Consider the following 21404-nt stretch of genomic DNA (forward strand, 5'->3'; position numbering starts at 1 on the left):
GCTATTTTAAGGCATCGGGAAAATACGTCATTTTGGTGATCAAAGATGAGTTTTAAGGGATAAAATTATTGATTAAGGGGGCTTTAACTTATTTGTCACAATAAAACAATACAAAAATTGTTCATTATTAGCATTGGTATTCATCAGTGATGTATTTATTACTATAAAAATGATAAATAATTGTCATAGTAATGAATACATCACTGATGTATTTTATATTTTTTATAGAATATTATATTACTCGTGCATAACGATGTGATGTAAGGTCTATAAGCGCAGTGACCTGGAAAAACACTGATTTTAAATATAAAACGACTCGCGTTTAAAAGATAATAAAAACGAACGTCATCGATGGTCTGCGCGCGCCCGTTTAAGCACCTTGGAGAACGCCAACCTCCAGACACGCTGTCCGATTTGCGATTCCTACTATGGTGAAGACAGAGCTCATTAATATGTATTAAACCATTACAGCTGTTTCATTGAAGCGTCCAGTCACGTGATCACACTTATGTTCATGAGCCGAGCCTTCATTCGTCAGCTGTCTGCCTTGCAGCCAATCAGCATGGCTACTGGGCGTACGTCATTAATATTCAAAAAGCATTCCTTCACCATAGTAGTGTTTGTGATTTCGCTGTGGGGCGGACCGTGATGGATGCTGAAGCAGTGCTTACAAATTCACTGATATTTTATGTAAAGATGGTTTCCAAAACTGAGGTGTCGTACGACGTTTTTGTGCGTGTGAATTGACGCGACCGCGAGCGGGATCATAACAGACCTGAGGTAGGCCAGATGATGGTTTACATGTGGTTTAGGACCAAACCAGCGTCTTGTTAAAACACGACGAGATGGCTGCTTGTAGTAATTGTTCCTGTTTATTGTTTATATATACATTTTCACCATTTGGACAACAAAGTTCACCCATAAACAAAATGCTCCATTGAGATTGAGATTGTGTTTTTATCTACTTAACCATATTTTGGGGACAAATTTGTTCCCAGAGGAGAGCTAAATCTTCCTTAGGTAAAAACGATACAAAAATCAAGTGTTTAAAATGGTTTACTTCCAAACAATGTTCACTCATAAATGGCAAGTAACTTTCACAAATAATTACAAGACAAATAAGAAACGACAAGTAGCAAGTGAATTTTTTTTTTTTTTAAGTAGAAACCCTGAAATGCTGTTTTTTTGTAAAACATACTCCAATAATCTTCATAAAATGCATTTTTACACTGACAGAAACAAAAACAATGTGTGGAATGATAGCTAAGATCAGGGTTGCCAGGTTTTCACAACAAAACCCACCCAATTGCTACTCAAAACTAGCCCAATTGCGTTTCAGAGGGGTAAAATCCGTGTTTTTGGCGGGTTTCCCCTGGTAAAATTCTCATTTCAGGGGCTAAATATCATGTTACTTGGAGTCGCTTCAACCCGCAGACATGAAAAACAACCCACGGCAACAGTGTTAAATTAGCCTAATTCCGTGGGAAAACCACAAACTTGGCAACACTGGCTGAGATAGTTATGTAAACATCTGTGTTAATTTTTTAGGTTTTTAAAAAGTCTAAATTATGACATACTCATAATTATAAGATTAAAAAGTTTAAGTTATGAAATAAAACAGTGCAACATATTAGCCGCTTTTCCACCGTCGGGCCGAACAGTTCTCATTGCGTATTTGTTCCATTCCGTGCCGATCCGGGCCAGCTAGTACGGTTACGGTTTCATTTTCCACTGTGGGGCTAACGCAGGGTTGCCAGGTTTTCACAACAAAACCCGCCCAATTGCTACTCAAAACTAGCCCAATTGCGTTTCAGAGGGGTAAAATCCGCGTTTTTGGCGGGTTTCCCCTGGTAAAATTCTCATTTCAGGGGCTAAATATCATGTTATTTGGGGTCGCTTCAACCTGCGGACATGAAAAACAACCCACGGCAACAGTGTTAAATTAACCTAATTCCGTGGGAAAACCATAAACTTGGCAACACTGGCTGAGATAGTTATGTAAACATCTGTGTTAATTTTTTAGGTTTTTAAAAAGTCTAAATTATGACATACTCATTATAAGATTAAAAAGTTGAAGTTACAATATGAAGCAACATATTAACTGCTTTTCCACCGTCGGGCCGAACAGTTCTCATTGCGTAATTGTTCCATTCCGTGCCGATCCGGGCCAGCTAGTACGGTTACGGTTTCATTTTCCACTGTGGGGCTAACGCAGGGTTGCCAGGTTTTCACAACAAAACCCGCCCAATTGCTACTCAAAACTAGCCGAATCGCGTTTTCACGGGAAAGCCCAGTGTTGCCAAGTCTGAGGTTAACGGACGCTCTTTGGAATGTAAAAGCGTCAGTCGTTGCCTTGGTAACGCAACGGTTTACTGATGAAATGAGATGTAAATAGCGAACGTGTTATGGAAGATGATCAGATATTTCTTATAATTTTATTATTACTTTGTGTTTACGTCACGCTTAGCCAGCTACAGAAAAACTGGTAGCCAGGCAACAGACAAGTGACCAATCCTGAGTGGTGACATCACTTCACGAATTCTACCAGCACGATTCATCGGTTAGGGGCCGTTCACACAGAACGCGTTTTTCCATTCCGATGCGCTACTTTTCCATTGTTTTTCTATGTAAACGCGCTAGACGTACGTGTATGACTGTTGTGCTCGCATCTTGCGTCTTTTGCAGCGTCTCGCGCATGACATGGTGTTCATGCGGCCATCTAGTTCAAAACGGTTCAACTTTTAAAAAATGTGTCTCGAGACCTTGCGTTTTTTCCCCCCCATTCCACTGCCCTCGTCTCGCGTTTTTAAAGCAAAAACCCAAAGAGCCCTTAGACAACCGTGCCGAGAATTCCAGGCGAGAATGGTTTGTAATCGTGCCATGCCATGTCACATGACTGTTCATGCACACTGGGCATGCGCGTACAAGTGTAAACAGTTGCCTCTTGCACATGTAGGCAGCTGCAGTATTAACAAAATGCAGAGTTTAACTGCACAGTGGTTGCTAAAAATGACAACAAAGCCAGCAAAGATTGCAGTTCAGTCTCCATGTTATTGTTTACATGGTCGTCAAGGATACGCAGAGGTTTTGGTCCGTTTATACTGAAACCCAGCGTTTTTTTTAAAACTAAAACGGGGTTTGCAGCGGTTTTGAAAGTCTGTTACACTAGTAGGTGGCGACAAGTGACTGTCTTTATGAGTGAGTCACTGAATCATTCACTCAACCATTTCATTCAGAACACTGATTCATTCAGGAACGGATCAAGTGTAAGGCCAATTAAAATGAAATCAAAACTGTGAAAAATGGTATAAAGGAACCATCACAATCTCTAAATATATCTGACACTGTTTTCATAGAGCACAGCCACATCTGAAGCTCATTAGCATCTCGTCCTGCTGTACGACTAAACCACGATGCCTTTGAACCCGAGTCGCTCCAGAGCCAAAGATCGCAGCAGCATTCTGGGCCGCCCCGAGTTTCTGTCCCTGAACGTGCCTCCGCGAAACAACAAATCGTGGAAAAGAGCCGGCCCGTCCAAGAGCCAGCAGAACCAGCCGAGCGAGAACCCCACGGAGCCGCCGGACGAAGACTGCATGCTGCTCAACCCGTCCTTCAAAGGCATCGCCATCAACTCGCTGCTGGCCATCGACATCTGCCTGTCCAAGCGCCTGGGCGTGTGCGTCCACACCTCGTCCTCGTGGGGCAGCGTCCGGTCAGGCGGTCACCTTGCTGGCTCTGACGGGTCACGGCATCACCTGGATCTGCGGCACTCTGGTGTGTCTGACACAGAGTAACACACCGGCGGGACAGGAGCTCCTCATCAACCTGCTGATAGGTGAGCGCTGCGGTTACACCTTCAATATTTGGAATTAGTTCTTAATTTTATAATTATAAAGTTTTAGTACATTTGTTTTGTGTTTTTGTCATGTTTAGTAGTTTTTTTTTTTTAAATGTCAGTATAGCTTTTATAAATTTTTTTTATTATAGATTTATTTTTTATTTTTCGTATTTTCTGTTTTCATTTTGAATTTGTTAATTTTAGTAGTAATTTTGTTGTTTTGTCATTTTTAGTAGGTTTTCTTTCTTTCTTTTTTTTTAAAAAAAATGTCTATATAATTTTTACAAATTATTTCAGATTTAGTTTTTAATTTTGTATTTTCTACTTTTTTTAATTTAATTAAAGTTTTAGTAATTTGTGTAAAGTATGTTTTTGTTATTTTTTTTAGTTTTTAAAAATGTCTAGGTTTTATTAATTTTCAGATTTAGTTTTTATTTTTGTTTTCTGTTTTTATTTTAAATTTAGTAATTTATAGTTTTTTTTTGTTTTGTTTTTTTGTTTTACAGTTTTTAGTAGTCTTTTTTTCAATGTCTATATATTTTTATTTCAGATTTTTTATTTTTGTATTTTGTTTTCATTTTGAATTTTAGTTAAAATGTTAGTAATTTTCTTGTGTTTGTCATTTTTAGTACTTTTAAAAAAAAATCTATATAGTCTTTATATTTTTTTATTTTAGATTTAGTTTTTATTTTTGCATTTTCTGCTTGTATTTTCATTTTAGTTAAAGTTTTAGTAATTTTCTTGTTTTTGTCATTTTTAGTAGTTAATTTTTTCAGATTTAGTTTTTATTTTTGTTTTCTGCATTTATTTTAATTTTGGTTAAATTTAGTAATTTTGTTGAGCGTTTTTGTCATTGGTATTTTTTTAAATGTCTATATAGTATTTTATTAATTTCAGATTTAGCTTTTCTTTTTAGTTAAAGTTTTAATAATTTTGTTTTGTGTTTGTCATTTTTTAGTAGGTTTTGTTTTCTTTTTTTTAAATGTCTATATAATTTTTATAAATTATTTCAGATTTAGTTTTTAATTTTGTATTTTGTTTTATTTTCATTTTAGTTAAAGTTTTAGTGATTTTCTTGTGTTTTTGTCATTTTTAGTAGTTTTTTTTTTTAAATATGTCTAGATAGTTTTTATAAAATTGTTTTTCACATTTAATTTTTATATTTGCATTTTCTGCTTGTAGTTTCGTAATTTTCCTGTTTTTGTCATATTTAGTAGGTTTATATATTTCCTGACAGAGACACTCTTTCGTTTGATTCTCTTCCAGCGCTGATTCTTGACGTCCTGACTGTGGCAGGCGTTCAGAAACTGGTCCGGCGCAAAGGACCATGGGACATCAGTCCCGGCTTTCTGGACTGCGTGGCTCTGGACACGTACTCGTTCCCGGCGGCGCACGCAAGCAGAGCGGCCATGGTGTCCAAGTTCCTCCTGTCCCATCTGGTGCTGGCCGTCCCGCTGCGGGTCCTGCTGGTGCTGTGGGCCGTCCTGGTGGGCCTGTCCCGGGTCCTGCTTGGTCAGCACCACCTGACCGACATGGCGTGCGGCTTTGCTCTGGGCTTCCTTCACTTCGCTCTGATGGAGACGGTGTGGCTGTCGTCCGGTGCCTGTCAGACGCTCATCTCCATCGGGACCTTCAGCTGGGGCTCCGTCCATTAGGTGGACACTCAGTCACCTTACGTTTACATGCCGAGTCCGAGCACACGGGACACAATCAGATGGATCTGTCTTTTGACACCGAGGGCAAATCTGGTTATTAGCTGCTGCAGTCGCATTATCAGGTCTGTTCGGGTTGGGACTGGTGTTATTTCAGTCTCACTAAAGCGTTTACATGACATGACTTCAGTCCTTATAAAGTGCATGCAGAGTCACTGGATCTCACTGCACAGCTGAGTTTCGACTTTCATTTTCACTTCTTAAATTCTGTAGAACCGAGACGTCTCATAGAGGAAGTTGCTTGGAAAGGAAGTTCTTTTTTTGGCCTGATGTAGCAACTGACGTTATAAAACAAGTTTATTGGTTAACTGTGTTTTGTCTGGGTTGAGTTTTGGTCGTCTGTGCAAAGTGTGAAAACTATGGAAGCTTGTTGGATGCCACGAAATAAAAATTTAAAAAAGTAATTGCGACTGTATCTCACAATTCTTACTTTTTTTCTCAGAATTGCGAGATATAAACTCACAATTGCTAGTTATAAAGTCAGAATTGCATGAATATGAATTGTGAGATATAAAGTCAGAATTGCAAGTTATAGTCAGAATTGTGAGATATAAAGTCAGAATTGCGAGTTATAAAGACAGAATTGCAAGTTATAGTCAGAATTGTGAGATATGAAGTCAGAATTGCAAGTTATAAAGTCAGAATTGCGAGATATAAAGTCAGAATTGCAAGTTATAATCAGAATTGCAAGTTATAAAGTCAGAATTGCGAGATATAAAGTCAGAATTGCAAGTTATAGTCAGAATTGCGAGATATAAAGTCAGAATTGCGAGATGTAAAGTCAGAATTGCAAGTTATAATCAGAATTGCAAGTTATAAAGTCAGAATTGCAAGTTATAGTCAGAATTGCGAGATATAAAGTCAGAATTGCGAGATATAAAGTCAGAATTGCGAGATATAAAGTCAGAATTGCGAGATATATAGTCAGAATTGCAAGTTATAGTCAGAATTGCGAGATATAAAGTCAGAATTGTGAGATATAAAGTCAGAATTGCAAGTTATAGTCAGAATTGCGAGATATAAAGTCAGAATTGCGAGATATAAAGTCAGAATTGCGAGATATATAGTCAGAATTGCGAGATATAAAGTCAGAATTGCGAGATATATAGTCAGAATTGCAAGTTATAGTCAGAATTGCGAGATATAAAGTCAGAATTGTGAGATATAAAGTCAGAATTGCAAGTTATAATCAGAATTGCAAGTTATAAAGTCAGAATTGCGAGATATAAAGTCAGAATTGCAAGTTATAATCAGAATTGCAAGTTATAGTCAGAATTGCGAGATATAAAGTCAGAATTGCAAGTTATAAAGTCAGAATTGCGAGATATAAAGTCAGAATTGCAAGTTATAGTCAGAATTGCGAGATATAAAGTCAGAATTGCGACTATCTCGTAATTCTGACTGAATGACTTTATAACACTACAATTGCGAGTTTAAATCTCAATTCTGAGGGGAAAAAAAAAAATCTGAATTTTGAGATGTCGCAATTACCTTTTTTATTTTTTTTATTTAGTGGCAGAAACAAGGTTCCATAGAAAACACATCTTTAAAACACTCACTCAAAACACAGAAGACTGAACTTGATCAGGATTTTCAAAAAATTACTGTTTCAACCAGGCGTATTTGTTCCTGTCTGGTTTTCTTTGTGTGCATGAATGTTTTAAATCATTATTTTCTGTGATACCGATCAAAGTACTGTAAAGACACATGCAATATTCAAGGGATCAGTTGCCTTTGTATTTGTCAGAAAATTAACTTCTGAACTGTATCTGTACTGTACATATTTGTACTTCAGCTATAAATAAATGAGCCACTCTTTGTTGATCTTGTTCTGTTAGTTCATCCGATACATGAACAGCGGCCTCAGATTCTCAGATCAAGTGTCTGTGAGTCTCCAATGCTCAAATTCACTAATGATGTTTGAAGTGTACAGGTGTTTGAATCAGTTTTGGTGACTTTTAGTGCTTGTAAGAAGTCTTTCTCCTCAAGTTCACACAGGTGAAGAGAATCACATTAACTAACAACATCATTCATGAATTAACTAATCACAAACAAACACAACACTGTCTGTCTTCATCTTCAACACAACTTCTATTGAGTCAAACTTGTAACTCAAAGGTCGTGGGTTCGAGTCTCAGTACCAGAATTGTAGGGGGGAGTGAATAAACAGTAAATATAAATATATATATATATATATGTTATTTATATGCCATGTGGATTGCATTTTCTGCTGTGCTTCATGTACACCAGCCTCTTTCCTCCTGTGATGATAGAGATGATGAAGTTTCTCACTCGTCTCTTGTAGATTAGCGTATCAGCACCACGCACGTGCTTCACGCGCTCTAATCTCTCCTGCCGTCTGCGTTTTGGGTGGAGACGTGTGACGTCACTGCTCATGGTGTTTTAGTAAAGTGGCCGTGTGTATGATAGAATAGAATAGAGACTAACTGTGCAACAGTATGAGACTAATTGCGTGTAAAACATCTGAATCATTGAGGAAGTCTGGTGGTTTCTGGTGAGAACCGTCAGTTTAACCGAATCAACTTTAGCACATATGAAAGAGGCAGTGGTTTATAAAATATAAAAATAAAACCAGCTGAACCCTTCTGAAGAAAAAAGTGCGCTTAACTGTATTGAATGTGCACTTGTGTACTTGCAGATAATATAACATTAATGGAATAAAAATGTCCACTTACGTGCACTTAAAGTGAGCACACTTTCACCATGGGGGCCTGTCCCAATACACACACTTGCGTTCTTTGCACTTGACCACTACTTACATGACATATTTCCTGTAATTGGCTCAAGTGTTCAAGTGTGTGTATGACTTTTGATTACCCGATGGGACACCCTTTTAGTGTTGCAAAATTGCTGCAAAAGTGTTTACAGAGCTTAATTTTGAAAAAAATGAAAATTCAGTCATTAAATACTCTCCCTCATGTCGTTCCACACCCGTAAGACCTTCGTTCATCTTCAGAACACAAATTAAGATATTTTTTGTGCACCAAAAATAACAAAATAGCGATTTCAAAACACTGCTTCATGAAACTTCGAAGCTTTACGAATCTTTTGTTTCGAAACAGTGATTCGGATCATGTCTCAAACTGCCACAGTCACGTGATTTCAGTAAATGAGGCTTTGTTACGTCAGAAGTGTTTCGAAATTTCAATGGTTCACGTGACTTTGGCAGTTTGATACACGCTCCGAACCACTGATTCGAAACAAAAGATTCGTGAAGCTTCGACGTTTCATGAAGTTAGTCTTTAGTAGCTTTCTGGGCATTGAAAGTGTTAATTATCTTGCTGTCAATGCAGGCCTCACTGAGCCATCGGATTTTATCAAAAATATCTTAATTTGTGTTCTGAAGATGAACGAAGGTCTTATGGGTGTGAAACGACATGAGGGTGAGTAATTAATGACAGAATTTTCATTTTTGGGTGAACTAACCCTTTAAGGAGTCTTTGTTACACTGTAATACATTGAAGTACTGAGTACTATAAAGTAACTACATGTACTTACTATAGGGTTAGGATTTGGTTTGGTTACTACATGTAGTTACTACTATAGTAACTACATGTAACAATGACACTAAAATAAAGTGTTACCAAATAAACTTTTAAATGTCTGTTCAGTAGCCCCAACAAACGACACAAAATAAAAGTTTTGCTTTAAGGTACATTTTAAATCATTGTTATAATAACCTTTATCATGCTTTAAAGATGTGTTGGCTAACATACTAAAGCACATGTAGCCTAAATAGGCTATTTGATTATAATTTTAACTGTAGTGTTATTGGATGTTACATTTAAAGTTAATATATTTTAAATGTACTAAATTGCAACTAATTACAAACATTTAAATTACATTATAGTATATTTTGGCAGTACTTTCGGCAGTACACTAACCATATTTTAAAGACAACAGAAGAACTTTGCACTTAAAGGTGCAATATGTAATATTTTCTGTCTGCTAGAGGTCGCTAGAGGCCTATTCAAAACAAAGGCGTAGCTTGATGATGCCAAGTTTGAAAGCGGAATCTTGGGACATGTGGTCTTCATGGTCTACATGTGCCGAGCAGACGTGCTGCGATCTTAATCCTCAGACATCATCAAGATTCTCATGCAATAAGTGAGGAAAATTGTTTTATTCTTAGCTTTTTATGTCAATGACTTTATAGGGACTTTATAGGGATTTTAAATTTGTTTGAAAACTCAGTCATATGGGCAAACGCAAAGCGAAACATCAGTCCGAGGCGAACATGGAGAAAAATGGAAATATGGTGTCATCCCAACTATTCGCCCAGTATCCTGATGATACAATGCTGACAGATTTAACTACTGATTCAGTTGACACAGTCAATCCAGAGAAATCCTTGGCAACTCCACTGCCATGTACACCAGCTAAAAGTCCAGCACCAAAAAAAGGAAAGATAACATCTCCTGATTGTGACCTCAACAAGGTCATGGTTGCCATTCAGTCTCTTTCTGTAAAATGTGAAGTAACTTTTGAAAAGGTTACATCCATGGAGACAATGGTGAGAAACACTGATCATGCCATGACCTTTTTGAATGAATCGGTGGAAAAACTTCTTAAAGATACCACCAACCATAACGAGAGGATCTCCGCGCTGGAAAAGAAGACTTTAGACTTGAGAGAAGAGAACAAACAACTCAAACTTCAGCTGCTGGAGGCCAACAGTTATCGACGAAGATGGGGACTGAGACTGCACGGGATGAAGGAGGAAGATCATCAAGAAAACACTCGCGATCTGGTGATCAATGTTCTTGGCAAGATTTCCCCGAAAATTGCTGAGAAATTACTGGAGGTGGTGGATTCTGTGCACAGAATTGGAAAGAAGACGGCAACTCAGCGAGAGGTATAATCATTCAATTCAGCATGTGTCACTTTCGGGATATTGTATGGAGGGATGCAAGAGGCTCGAAATTCCTGGAGGAAGCCCATCCGTTTAAAAGAAGACCTGTCACCTGATGAAAGAGCGGCCCGGGCCAAGGCATGGCCGTTGGTTCAAAAAGCCAGAGAAGAAGGCAAAAGAGCGTCTTTCATTGGTGCTTTTGCTTACATCGAAGGTAAAAAAAAGTTAATATTGACATTTAGTTAACATTGAGTGAATAAAGGACACAGACAATTTCACTGTCCCTAACAACTTACAATGTGGACTTGGTTGATTTCTTGTTGCATGTGAGATCCTGGTGGGTCTATTTGTTTCCACAGTAATAAACAGCTTAAGCTAATTTAGGAGGTCTTGTTCATTGTTGTTCTTTGTCTGTTTTTGTCTTTGTTTTCTTTATCTTTTGGATGACAGTTCATAATTTTGGGAAATTAGACTTTATTTCTCTTAATGTCAGAGGTTTAAGGAATATAGATAAAAGGAAGGCACTTTTTCTTTTCATTAAACACAGAGAAGCTCAAATTATTTTTTTCCAAGAAACACATTCTTGGGATAATGACCTAAAGTTTTGGAAATCGCAGTGGGGCGATTCTGTCATGGAACAAACCATTCTGCAGGGGTCGCTGTTTTCTTAAATTGAAGGGAGATGTAGTGGAAACAATTTATTCTGGAGAAGGGAGGTGGATTATAATAATTTTAAACACAGACGATACGAAATTTATCATTTGTAATGTCTATGGACACAATAATAGCTCTTTAAATGTATGTATGTTTAAAAAACTTAGCCAAATATTACTAGATTTAAAAAGAAAATACACAGATGCTTATCTGTTGATTGGAGGTGACTTTAATGAAGCTCCCAATGATTCCATAGATAGAATCCCTCCAAAGAACAAGTTTTTGATCTGCTTTGTGATAATTTACAAGTTACTGATGTCTGGCGTTTTTTACATCCACACGATAAAGAATATACATGGGCAAATAATGATATGACACGCAAGTCACGAATTGATTTTTGGCTCTTATCTACTAGTGCAATTCAATTTGTTTCAGATACTTCAGTCGGTTATTCACCTTTGTCAGATCATAGATTCATCTCAATTTCTTTGATTGTTAAGGCAGACAGTTGTAAAAGAATTCGTGGATATTGGAAATTCAATAATAAACAACTTTTAGATGAAAAATGTGTGGATTCTGTCAAAAAAAAACTGCTTATGTTTTGGAAGATAAATCTATGAGTCAGACTCAAAGATGGGAATTTTTTAAATTCAAAGTCAGACAATTGGCAATGCATCGTGGTAAAGAACTTAAAGTGGCAAATTCCAAAAGATTTCATGTGATTCTCAATGAGCTTGACAAGTTATTATCTAAAGAAACTCTTAATACAGAGGAGGAAACTTTATTAGCTAGTCTGAGAAATGAAATAGACGATCATTACTTAGAATTAGTTAAGGGTGCATTTATAAGATCTAGGGCTAAATGGTTGGAAATGGGAGAGAAAAATACCAGCTATTTTTTTGCCCTGGAAAAGAGAAATATTAAAAGGAATTGTCTAACAGCTTTAGATGGTAATATAAACAAAAACCCCTGTCAAATTAATAAATATGTATATTCTTTTTTTAACAAACTATACTGCTCAAATTATAATGAAAACTATGCAAGATCATTTTTACAAAAAAAAAAATCAAACCTCCAGTGATCTCAAGTGAACTTGAAGCGGTCTGTGAAAATGACCTTTCTTTAGAAGAACTTACCAAAGCAATGCAGTCTATGAAGAAAGGTAAATCCCCTGGCTCAGATGACCTTACTATTGAGTTTCATGAACACTTTTGGGAAATTATTAAGAGACCATTACTTAGAATGTATAATGAATGTTTTATTAATGAAGAATTATGCACCTCTATGAAACAAGGCCTTATTACCCTGATACCAAAACCAGGTAAAGATCTTCTCTCCCTTGACAACTGGAGGCCAATAACATTATTAAATTTAGATTATAAAATTTTATCATTAGTTTTTGCAAAAAGATTAAAATCTGGTCTATCTGAAATAATTAATGAAACTCAAACAGGTTTTATGCCTAAAAGACATATAAGTTGTAATATTAGGTAAATTTTAGATCTTATAGATTATGCGGCTCATATTAAATCAGAAGCAGTCATACTGTTTCTAGACTTCTACAAAGCGTTCGATACCATCGAGCATAATTTTATATTCTCTACGCTAGAATTGTTTGGTTTTGGAGAGAAATTTATAAAGATGGTTAAAATGATATATAAAGATATTAATAGTTCAGTTTTCTTACAGTTTGATACATCTACGAGATTTCCTATTAACAGGGGAGTTAGGCAAGGTTGTGGAATTTCCCCTTTTTTGTTCCTGTTAGTTGTGGAATTACTGTCTTTAAATATTCGAAATAATCCTGATGTTAAAGGGTTGTCAATTTTCAACCGTGAGATTAGAATTTCGCAACTTGCGGACGACACAACCCTGTTTTTAGAAAACAATAGTTTATTGTTCAAATTTTTTTGGAAAAACAAACATCAGCATTTGAATAAACATGTTATATGTGGTAAGAAATCTGATGGAGGTTTTGACATGTTTGATTTTTTTTACGTTAATTATACCTTCAAAGTAAAGAATTGTGTCAATTCACTGGATTCTATTTGGTACTTTATTCCACACAATATCTATAAAAAAGTGGGAGGACTTAAATTTTTGTTAACTTGTAACTTCTCCCCCTCTAAACTCCCTATAAAACTCTCTAAATTCCATGAACAGGCTCTGTTGGCATGGAAACTTTGTTTTGTTCACAATTTCTCCCCACATAAAGTGAAACTGGAACAACGAGAGCATTTTAGTTAAGAACAAGTCTTTTTTTTTTTAAGAACTGGCATGAGAAAGGTATTGATTATCTTTGTGATATTCTAGATCCACATGGGAATGTTTATTCTTATTATGATTTCATGTCTAAACATAATTTTCCGGTTGTCCATAAGGAATTTTTTACAATGGTAAAAGCTATACCTAATAGTCTTGTTCATTTAATGAGATGTCACTTATCATTTAAAGAGATTGTAAAGAGTGAACAGAAATTTTTGGTTGAAGACAGGAGTATTTATGACCCAAAATGTAGTAACAAAATTATAAGAAATGTGTTTCAGTCTAGAAAAAGAATTACTCCAAGGGGAACATTTTTCTGGAATTCTTTAATAGATAAGATTAATTGGAAAAAAGCATGGCTCTTACCTTATAAATTTTGTGTCCCCAATAAAGTTAAAGAACTACATTTAAAAATTTGGCATAATATATACCCCACTAAGGAAATTATTTCTAAATTTAGTAACACTAGTTTGAATTGTAATTTTTGTAAGTCTAGTATTGAGTCAATTGATCATCTTTTCTTCAAATGCCCCCTTGTTAAAGAATTTTGGTCCGATCTGTCAAATTTTTTGGCTTCGAAATCTAATTTGGTCATTGATTTAACTATGTGTGATATATTCTGTTATTTTTCACATTGTAAACAAAATATAGAATATATAGGAAATTTAGTTATTTCAGTGGCAAAATATTACATTCATAAATGTAAATTTTCTTCAACACTGCCCAAATTAAACCACTTTCTCTGTGACCTTAACTATTTAATTATAACACTAAAAAAGATTAACAACAAAAAAAAGTATCAAATTTATGAATCTGTATAATGATCTGATGAATGTTACGTAAATTGCATTATTACCTCTGTATTTTTATTTTTTTATTTATTTTTTTTTTATTTATTTTTTGATTGCTTTCCTTCCACTACTTTATGCATTTGTCTTCCTTCATTATTTATATTTGATGTGATCCATTGTTATATTGATATGATTAAGTTGTTCTTGTTCATACTTGTAATAAAAAAATAAATAAATAAAAAACCATGTGGTCTTCACCTCACAGCCGGTGGAAAACAATTGGGATAGGACTTGGGAAGAAATCATGTTCATGGATGCGATTATTATTACGTTACTGTAGTATGAAGCAGAGCAGGACCGAGTGTTGTGGGAGCTGAACGAGGTCACTGGAGCGATTGCGCAGCACACGCCTCGAACTTTTATTATGCCACAGTCGCCGGCGCCACTTCCGCTTTTCCGGTCATGAGTATGAGGTAACGCAGCTCTGTTTATCATATTGGATACATTTGATAAGACTAAACGTGTTGAGCTATATAACAATAATTAGTTTTCTGTCTTTAAATATATCAAAACAGTTGTTCCCTTGTCTATTAAAACATGTAAATATTAAAGCGCCTTTGGTGTTTCCGTGGTTTCTACAAAACCGGAAACCGAGGGTGAAGCGGGTATGACGCAATTGACAGGCGACTCCTCACACGTCCCGGAGCCTTGGTTAAAATTACAACTTTCTCACAATTTACAAATAGTTGCAAACATTTGGGATATTGTAAGTACTCAAGTGAACAAAATATATAACACTGGCCTAGTGGTTTTTGGATATTTTACTGCAAAATTCTTACATATTGCACCTTTAAGTTTCTTCTTTTAACATACAAGTACTCTTTTTAAAAGTATGCTATCGTTTCTAAAGGCAACGTCGAATATGATATAAAAAAACATTTTTTTTTTTTTTTTAGAATTTTTAAAAATTATTTATAATAAACATTGTGCTAATCCACATGAATTTGTTTAAGGTCTAGATCGGTTTCATTCCAGGTCACATTCATCTACGCAGTTGTTTCTCTGTCTATAAAGAGCTGCTGTTTGTGAATGAAGGTCCAGTGCTTCTGACAGCATCATTCTGCTCGCTCAGACAGGGGTCCAGATGCACATATGAAGTGAAAAGAAGATGAGAACACTTCATTAGATTGCTGAGAAACAGCTAAATTAACCACAAAGTAGTGTTGAAACTGTGCCAGAGGGGCCCCATTGAAGAGCGCAGCAAGAACCCTGTTTCTCCGGTCATTTTATCCAGGATTAAACACAGGACATTTGCATTTATATGTGTGGCTCATCAGCTCACAGATGGGATGATCTGACTGATTCTTCTGCCCTCTAGTGTTTCACTCAAACTAACACATGCGACACCCACCGAAACAGAAGCTCAGCAGTGAGAATCAATCAATCAATCAATCTAAAGCTGCTGTCCGTAAGTTTTTTTTTTGGTTAAAAATGATCCATAAACAATTTGAGTAAGTACATAACCAGTCAGTGTTCAAAACTATCTCCTTACCTTAGCCTGATTCACAACGGTAAGTTTGTAATAATGTTTTATAATTCGGGTGGTACTGGTGGTTTCCAGCGGGAAATTCGAGCTTGCAGCCGTTCGTCTTTGCGTCATTATGTCACGTGTGTTTACATGAAGAACAGTCTCAGCTAGTAGTCTATATCATGTGAGGATGCTGCTGGTATAGTTTTCTCACAGCAGCTGGAACAATTAAACTTATTTTGATAGCGGATTGTATGGTATAACAAATTAGTGATTAGACTGTACAGAAACTGAAATCTACAGGTAACGCTAATACACACTAAATACAAGTAGTCACGCAATGCTGATGTTGTTAACGATTTGAGAACAAAGTATAATAATAATAATTTGCACGTTTGATGTGATCCGAGCAAAGCGATCATTAGATTTAATCACAATTGGCAGCGCAATTTATTGTAATGCTTTGTTTTTCTCGGTTGATCAGAACAAAAGTGGCAGACATGTTACATACTTATTCAGATGACATTTTCTGGTGAAAATTCTTATTTTGCTTATTTCCAAGACTACAATCTGTGATTCTGAAGTACAGTATCCACACAGCAAACATTAGATTCATGCTGGTGCACAACCCACATAAAGATGATAATTCCACAAATAACTGCAATTACAGGTTTCGAACAGAGATGGCAACAAAGAGGCAAAACTTACGGACTACAACTTTAAAACAAACAAAAAAAAAAACACTATGTAACTTTTGCGGTTTAAAAAAACAAGCAAAAAAACAAACTGCATGCATTTTGCAGAAGAACATTGTTTTGGTTGTGCTGTGTGGATGAATATAATAACTAAAGAGAGAATTTTCCTACTGCTCATAAAACATTCACTAGGCTTGAGAGATATAACCAGTTTAGATGGAAAGGATCTCAAGCTGACTAGCTGAAGATGTTACTGTAGCTTTACCCATTAATAGACACGGTACTTCGTTGAAAATAAATTCCAGCACATCTACAACAACCATAATGTAGTGAGCCTTCACAATAGATAATACTTTACAATCAACTCTGTTAGAGAGCTACATATGGCAATTTATCTGTTCAATGAAACACCTTACTCGCCTGTTGAGTAATACATATTTAAATGAACAATAACAGCCATTATAAAAGTACAAGAAGTAAACACAAAGAAGCACAAAGCAAGGTCCATAAAGACACGGATGAGTGAGTTTGGTGTGGAGGAACTTGACTGGCCTGCACAGAGTCCTGACCTCAACCCGATAGAACACCTTTGGGATGAATTAGAGCGGAGCCAGGCGTTCTTGCCAACATCAGTGCCTGACCTCACAAATGCGCTTCTAGAAGAATGGTCAAAAATTCCCATAAACACACTCCTAAACCTTGTGGAAAGCCTTCCCAGAAGAGTTGAAGCTGTTATACCTGCAAAGGGTGGAACAACTCCATATTAAATCCTATGGATTAAGTATGGGATGTCATTAAAGTTCATGTGCACGTAAAGGTAGACGTCCCAAAACTTTTGCCAATATAGTGTATTATTTGAAAAAGTGTATATCTGGTGTGGAAGACAAAATAATTTAATTTTACCTCAGATTTTACTTGTGTTGGAAACTAATCAACAAGAAAGACGACAAAGATCTACAAAACATGGCACAGGACAGGAAATAACAAAAGTCCTCACACAGGACAGGGGAACAAAGGCTGGAATCATGACAAGCAAGTGGTAAGGAAAGTGATGACGCACACCCCTTGCATATGCACTTTGAGATATTGCCTTCCAGTAGACGGTTTAGAAGTACTATTTAGTGTTTGACTAATCGTTATAAGTTTACTTTTGTACCAGAAGCCATTTGTATCTGTAATTTTAATTTTATTTACAAGTGGATGAATTTTATTATGAAGCATGTTCTATTGTTGCAATTTGTAATTATGCAGAAATTGTCTGTTTTAATTTATTTTATTTTTTTTAGTTTTTGTGATATTCATCTATTTAGAGCGGATATGGTGGATGCAGAGAAATACTTTCAGTTTCTGCTTTGTCATGTGATATCAAGGAAAGCCTTAGTGTGATTTAAAGGAGCTGCATAACGTGATTTCAGGGTACTCTAAATATGTCTATATAAATACCAGCAGAGATCTTTTATTTGCTATTTGGACCTCTGGAGGTGGACAGAAAACACACACACAGAGAGAAAGCGGTAGAGAGAGAGTGAGAGAGACATCAACAAGCAGGTTTGAGTTTTTAATATGATCAATTTTATCACTTTGACCAACTATTTTCTGTTAAAATTTAATTGATTTTATTTATTTTATATTTTAATAAGTCATATGGAAGCGTATGGGTGTATTCAATTTGAAATGTAATATGCAAAATGGCAATGCATTTCTGTATTTAAATGTACATTTTCCATACCATATGTGCAACATTTAGAGCAAAATGATCATTTAAATTCAATAATATAATTTACATTTATAGTATGCAACATATATAATTAGTTTTAACATATAATTTAAACATATTTTAACGTTTTAAAAATTGCAAAATTAAAATTTATTACAAAAACGGTTAGATATGTTTAACTAGCGAAAACTAACAAAATGATCATTTAAATGTTATTTTTCTTTACTGCATTTACACTCACAGTTAAGACACTTGCGATTGCGTTTTCATGCCCCGCAATGAATGTAGCAAAATTCACTGTGGAAAAGCTGATATAGACACTAAAGCTGCGTTTTAATTCAGTGTCTTCACGGTTACTTTCGCTGTGTATAGCCTACATGTAAGCAGAGTTCTCTGCCATGACCGAGATTATAACATTATTCTCCGATATAAAATGCTTGGAGAGTGATATAAAAGACCAAACTCGCACCTTATTGGTGATGTATGTTATACTATATCAGATACTGGCATAAAGTTGGATTGACGTTGAATGTTAGCACATTTAGGGACCGTTTCTAAAGATCCCACCCTCCCTTCAGAGCGTCTCCAAAGCCACGCCATTGAAACACATAAATTTGAGTCACGAACCACTCCGAGTATAATGTCACGGGTTGCCATCTCTTAATTACAGCAGTTATGGCGGGAACGCAGCATAAGCTGGTTGTTTTGGTTCAGGAGGATCTGTAACGGTGCATTCACACGGGGCATCGGCGTCAACGCTTGATGAAGGGCGTGTCTGAAGCTTTGTGCTGACGCAACTGTCATAGTGACAACAGCCAATCCTATTACTTTCCGGTGTTGCATGAATGCAATTGGCTAGCATCTGCGCTAGGGTATTTGCATAAGGCGAACTGATTGGCTGACACTTGCGTTGGCACTTGAAAAGTTGAGAAATTTTCAACTTCTGCCCTAAGCAACAAGATTGAAGCGACCCACAATTCATTTCGGCAATGCATGACATCACCCATTCAAAGTAAATGAGAAGCGCTAACGCCGACGCCCCGTGTAAATGCACCGCATTTTGTTGTTTTGGTAGCGGAGCTCGTGACCGACATCTGTCTTACTTTGCATGGTTACAAGGTAGTTTGTGACGTCACAGACACCAGCAATTTCAAACCATGGGTCTTTTTTTCATTGCAGTTTTAAGGAGAAAATACTCAGCAATGGTGTTAACTTATGAATTTGCACATGGTTTGTATTAAAGCATATTAAAAACACCACAAAGACACATAAACAACATTAAAACTTGATTTTCACCACAGGGGGACTTGAATGAAATTTAAGTCATTGTTATGGGGTGTCGCTCTGGGACGGGTGAGTATAAGACTGGGAGGGAAAAATCACAGTATACTCACTACAAAAAACTAGACTACACCACTGAACCCATTATAATCAGTGATGTTGTCTACACTGGATGCGGTGCGACACGAGCAACAAATCTCCGACAGTAAACTGATGCCTCATTCTATTTATGACATACTGACACGACGGACAAATGTTTTGCAATGGGTGCTTTGTCACGTCCAGTGTAGACAGCTTTTAGCTGTTGCGATGCAAGTGAGAATCGTCGCGTCCGGTGTAGACATGGTGTTACGCTGCATTCACACGGGGTGTTGGCGTTAATGTTTCTCATTTACTTTGAATGGGTGACGTCACGCTTTGCCGAACTAAATTGTGGGTTCCGTCGCGTCGCATTGCCTGCGACAGAAGTTGAAAATTTCAGGTGCCAACACAGGCATCAGCCAATCAGATCGCCCTATGCAAATACCCTAGAGCAGACACTAGCCAATTGCATTCATGCAACACCAGTAAATGAAGAAAGAGCTTCCGGTGTTGCATGAACGCAATTGGCTAGTCTCTGGGCTAGGGTATTTGCATAGGGCGATCTGATTGGCTGACGCCTGCGTTGGCACTTGAAAAGTTGAGGCTACTAGACCCATAGAAACTGTTTGATATTTTTTTTTATTTTAACTAAAGAGTGGGCACAGAATTTTTTTAATCAAATGTCTGTTTTCCTGTGTCTGCTTCTAAATTTATGCTGCTTGACACTGTAAACAGGTATTATTGTAATTGTTAGGATTTTTATTATTATTATTCCGTCATAAACCTGATCATGCAGACCAAACCGTAAGGCCTAGAGACTTGAAACCTGGCCAGATGGTAGGTCTCAATTTGGGGAGAGCCTGACAAGGTATGACCCCGATTGGCCAAAAGGGGGCGCTACAGCGATCAACAACACGAAACCGCTCATAACTCCTAGACTGTTTGTCGTAGACTGAAGTGTCTTATATCATTGGAATCCTTGGCTCAAGACAAACTTAAATGGTTATAACTCTTGAACGAAATTGGATATTTTCACCAAAGTTGCCATACTCATGTACGAGTTCATTCTGTGGTCATACAAAAATATTGCGGAGATATACCACTTGCTATGATACAAAAAACCCCAGCTATAACTACGAAATTGTTAGTCCAATTGGCTTGAAAATTGGCTTGCACTGTCTTTGTCCAGTTGCCTTGATGATTTATGATGACATTCGTGTATAAACTTTGAGCACCTCTTAGACCAGGTTAACGGAGGCTGATGGGAGCAAAACTCAGTGGGCCTGTTTGACTCAGGTCTGTGCGAATTTTGAAAGAAAACGGCCACTGGGTGGCGCAGTCGTGTTTTAGACCCTATATATCAAACAACATATCACACATACACACAATATTCATATCATATGTTGAATCTCATCGTTCTGAACAACTTTGCCTCAAGAACCACTGCTGTCAATCTAATTGTTCTATAAACATTTGCGATTATTTGAAAAATCTACTTTTTCGAACTCCTCATAGGCCATTTGTGCAATCTGTTCAAAACTTGCATCATCTAGAAACACTCAAAAATGGCAAAAAGTTATCAAAAGATTTTCGATTGGTGATTCAGGTTCGCAACAGAACTCCAAAACGTTTGAAGTAGCAGTTGTCTTTTACTAAAATGGTTATATCTCTTGATTGAGATATATCTCTTAATGAGATATTTTCATCAAACATGGTACACATGAGTACAAGCTCAGTCCGAGGTCACAGTAAAAAGATTTTAGCGTTTGTCCACTTGGTGTCACTGTAATAGGAAAAAAACTTGAAAACCACTACATCTACACAACAGTTACTCTAATTGATTTGAAAATTGGCATGCACAGTCCTTGTCCAAGTTGCCATGATGGTAAAGCGATTGTCCACTAGGTGGCGCTATAACAGGGGAAAAAACCTGAAAATGGCTATAACTACGCAATCGTTAGTCCGATTG

General features: G+C 36.6%; 2 protein-coding genes and 1 long non-coding RNA gene across 4 annotated transcripts in view; 2 read left to right on the forward strand and 1 right to left on the reverse strand.

The window, feature by feature from the left end:
- Positions 1–853: 853 nt before the first annotated feature.
- LOC127513148 (uncharacterized) lies at positions 854–2082 on the reverse strand. Its single transcript, XR_007930351.1, has 2 exons — positions 1948–2082; positions 854–1472 (listed from the first exon to the last, which is right to left on the reverse strand). It is a non-coding gene; the product is annotated as an uncharacterized LOC127513148 (long non-coding RNA).
- Positions 2083–3110: 1028 nt separating this feature from the next.
- LOC127513146 (inactive phospholipid phosphatase 7) lies at positions 3111–7372 on the forward strand. Its single transcript, XM_051894737.1, is given in 3 exon segments — positions 3111–3716; positions 3718–3835; positions 5105–7372. Coding segments are annotated over 3 exon segments (810 nt in total). The 5' UTR covers positions 3111–3413; the 3' UTR covers positions 5494–7372.
- Positions 7373–17566: 10194 nt separating this feature from the next.
- Positions 17567–21404, forward strand: part of LOC127512615 (GTPase IMAP family member 8-like) — a 139544-nt gene continuing 135706 nt past the window's right edge. Inside the window, exon 1 of one of the 2 annotated variants that reach the window (XM_051893677.1) lies at positions 17567–17904. The gene's annotated coding sequence lies outside the window, so the exon portion shown is untranslated. The remainder of the gene's footprint in view (positions 17905–21404) is intronic. The other variant, XM_051893676.1, reaches the window with a different exon arrangement.

This window comes from Ctenopharyngodon idella, chromosome 5 (genome assembly GCF_019924925.1).
Source record: "Ctenopharyngodon idella isolate HZGC_01 chromosome 5, HZGC01, whole genome shotgun sequence".
Lineage (NCBI taxonomy): Eukaryota > Metazoa > Chordata > Actinopteri > Cypriniformes > Xenocyprididae > Ctenopharyngodon > Ctenopharyngodon idella.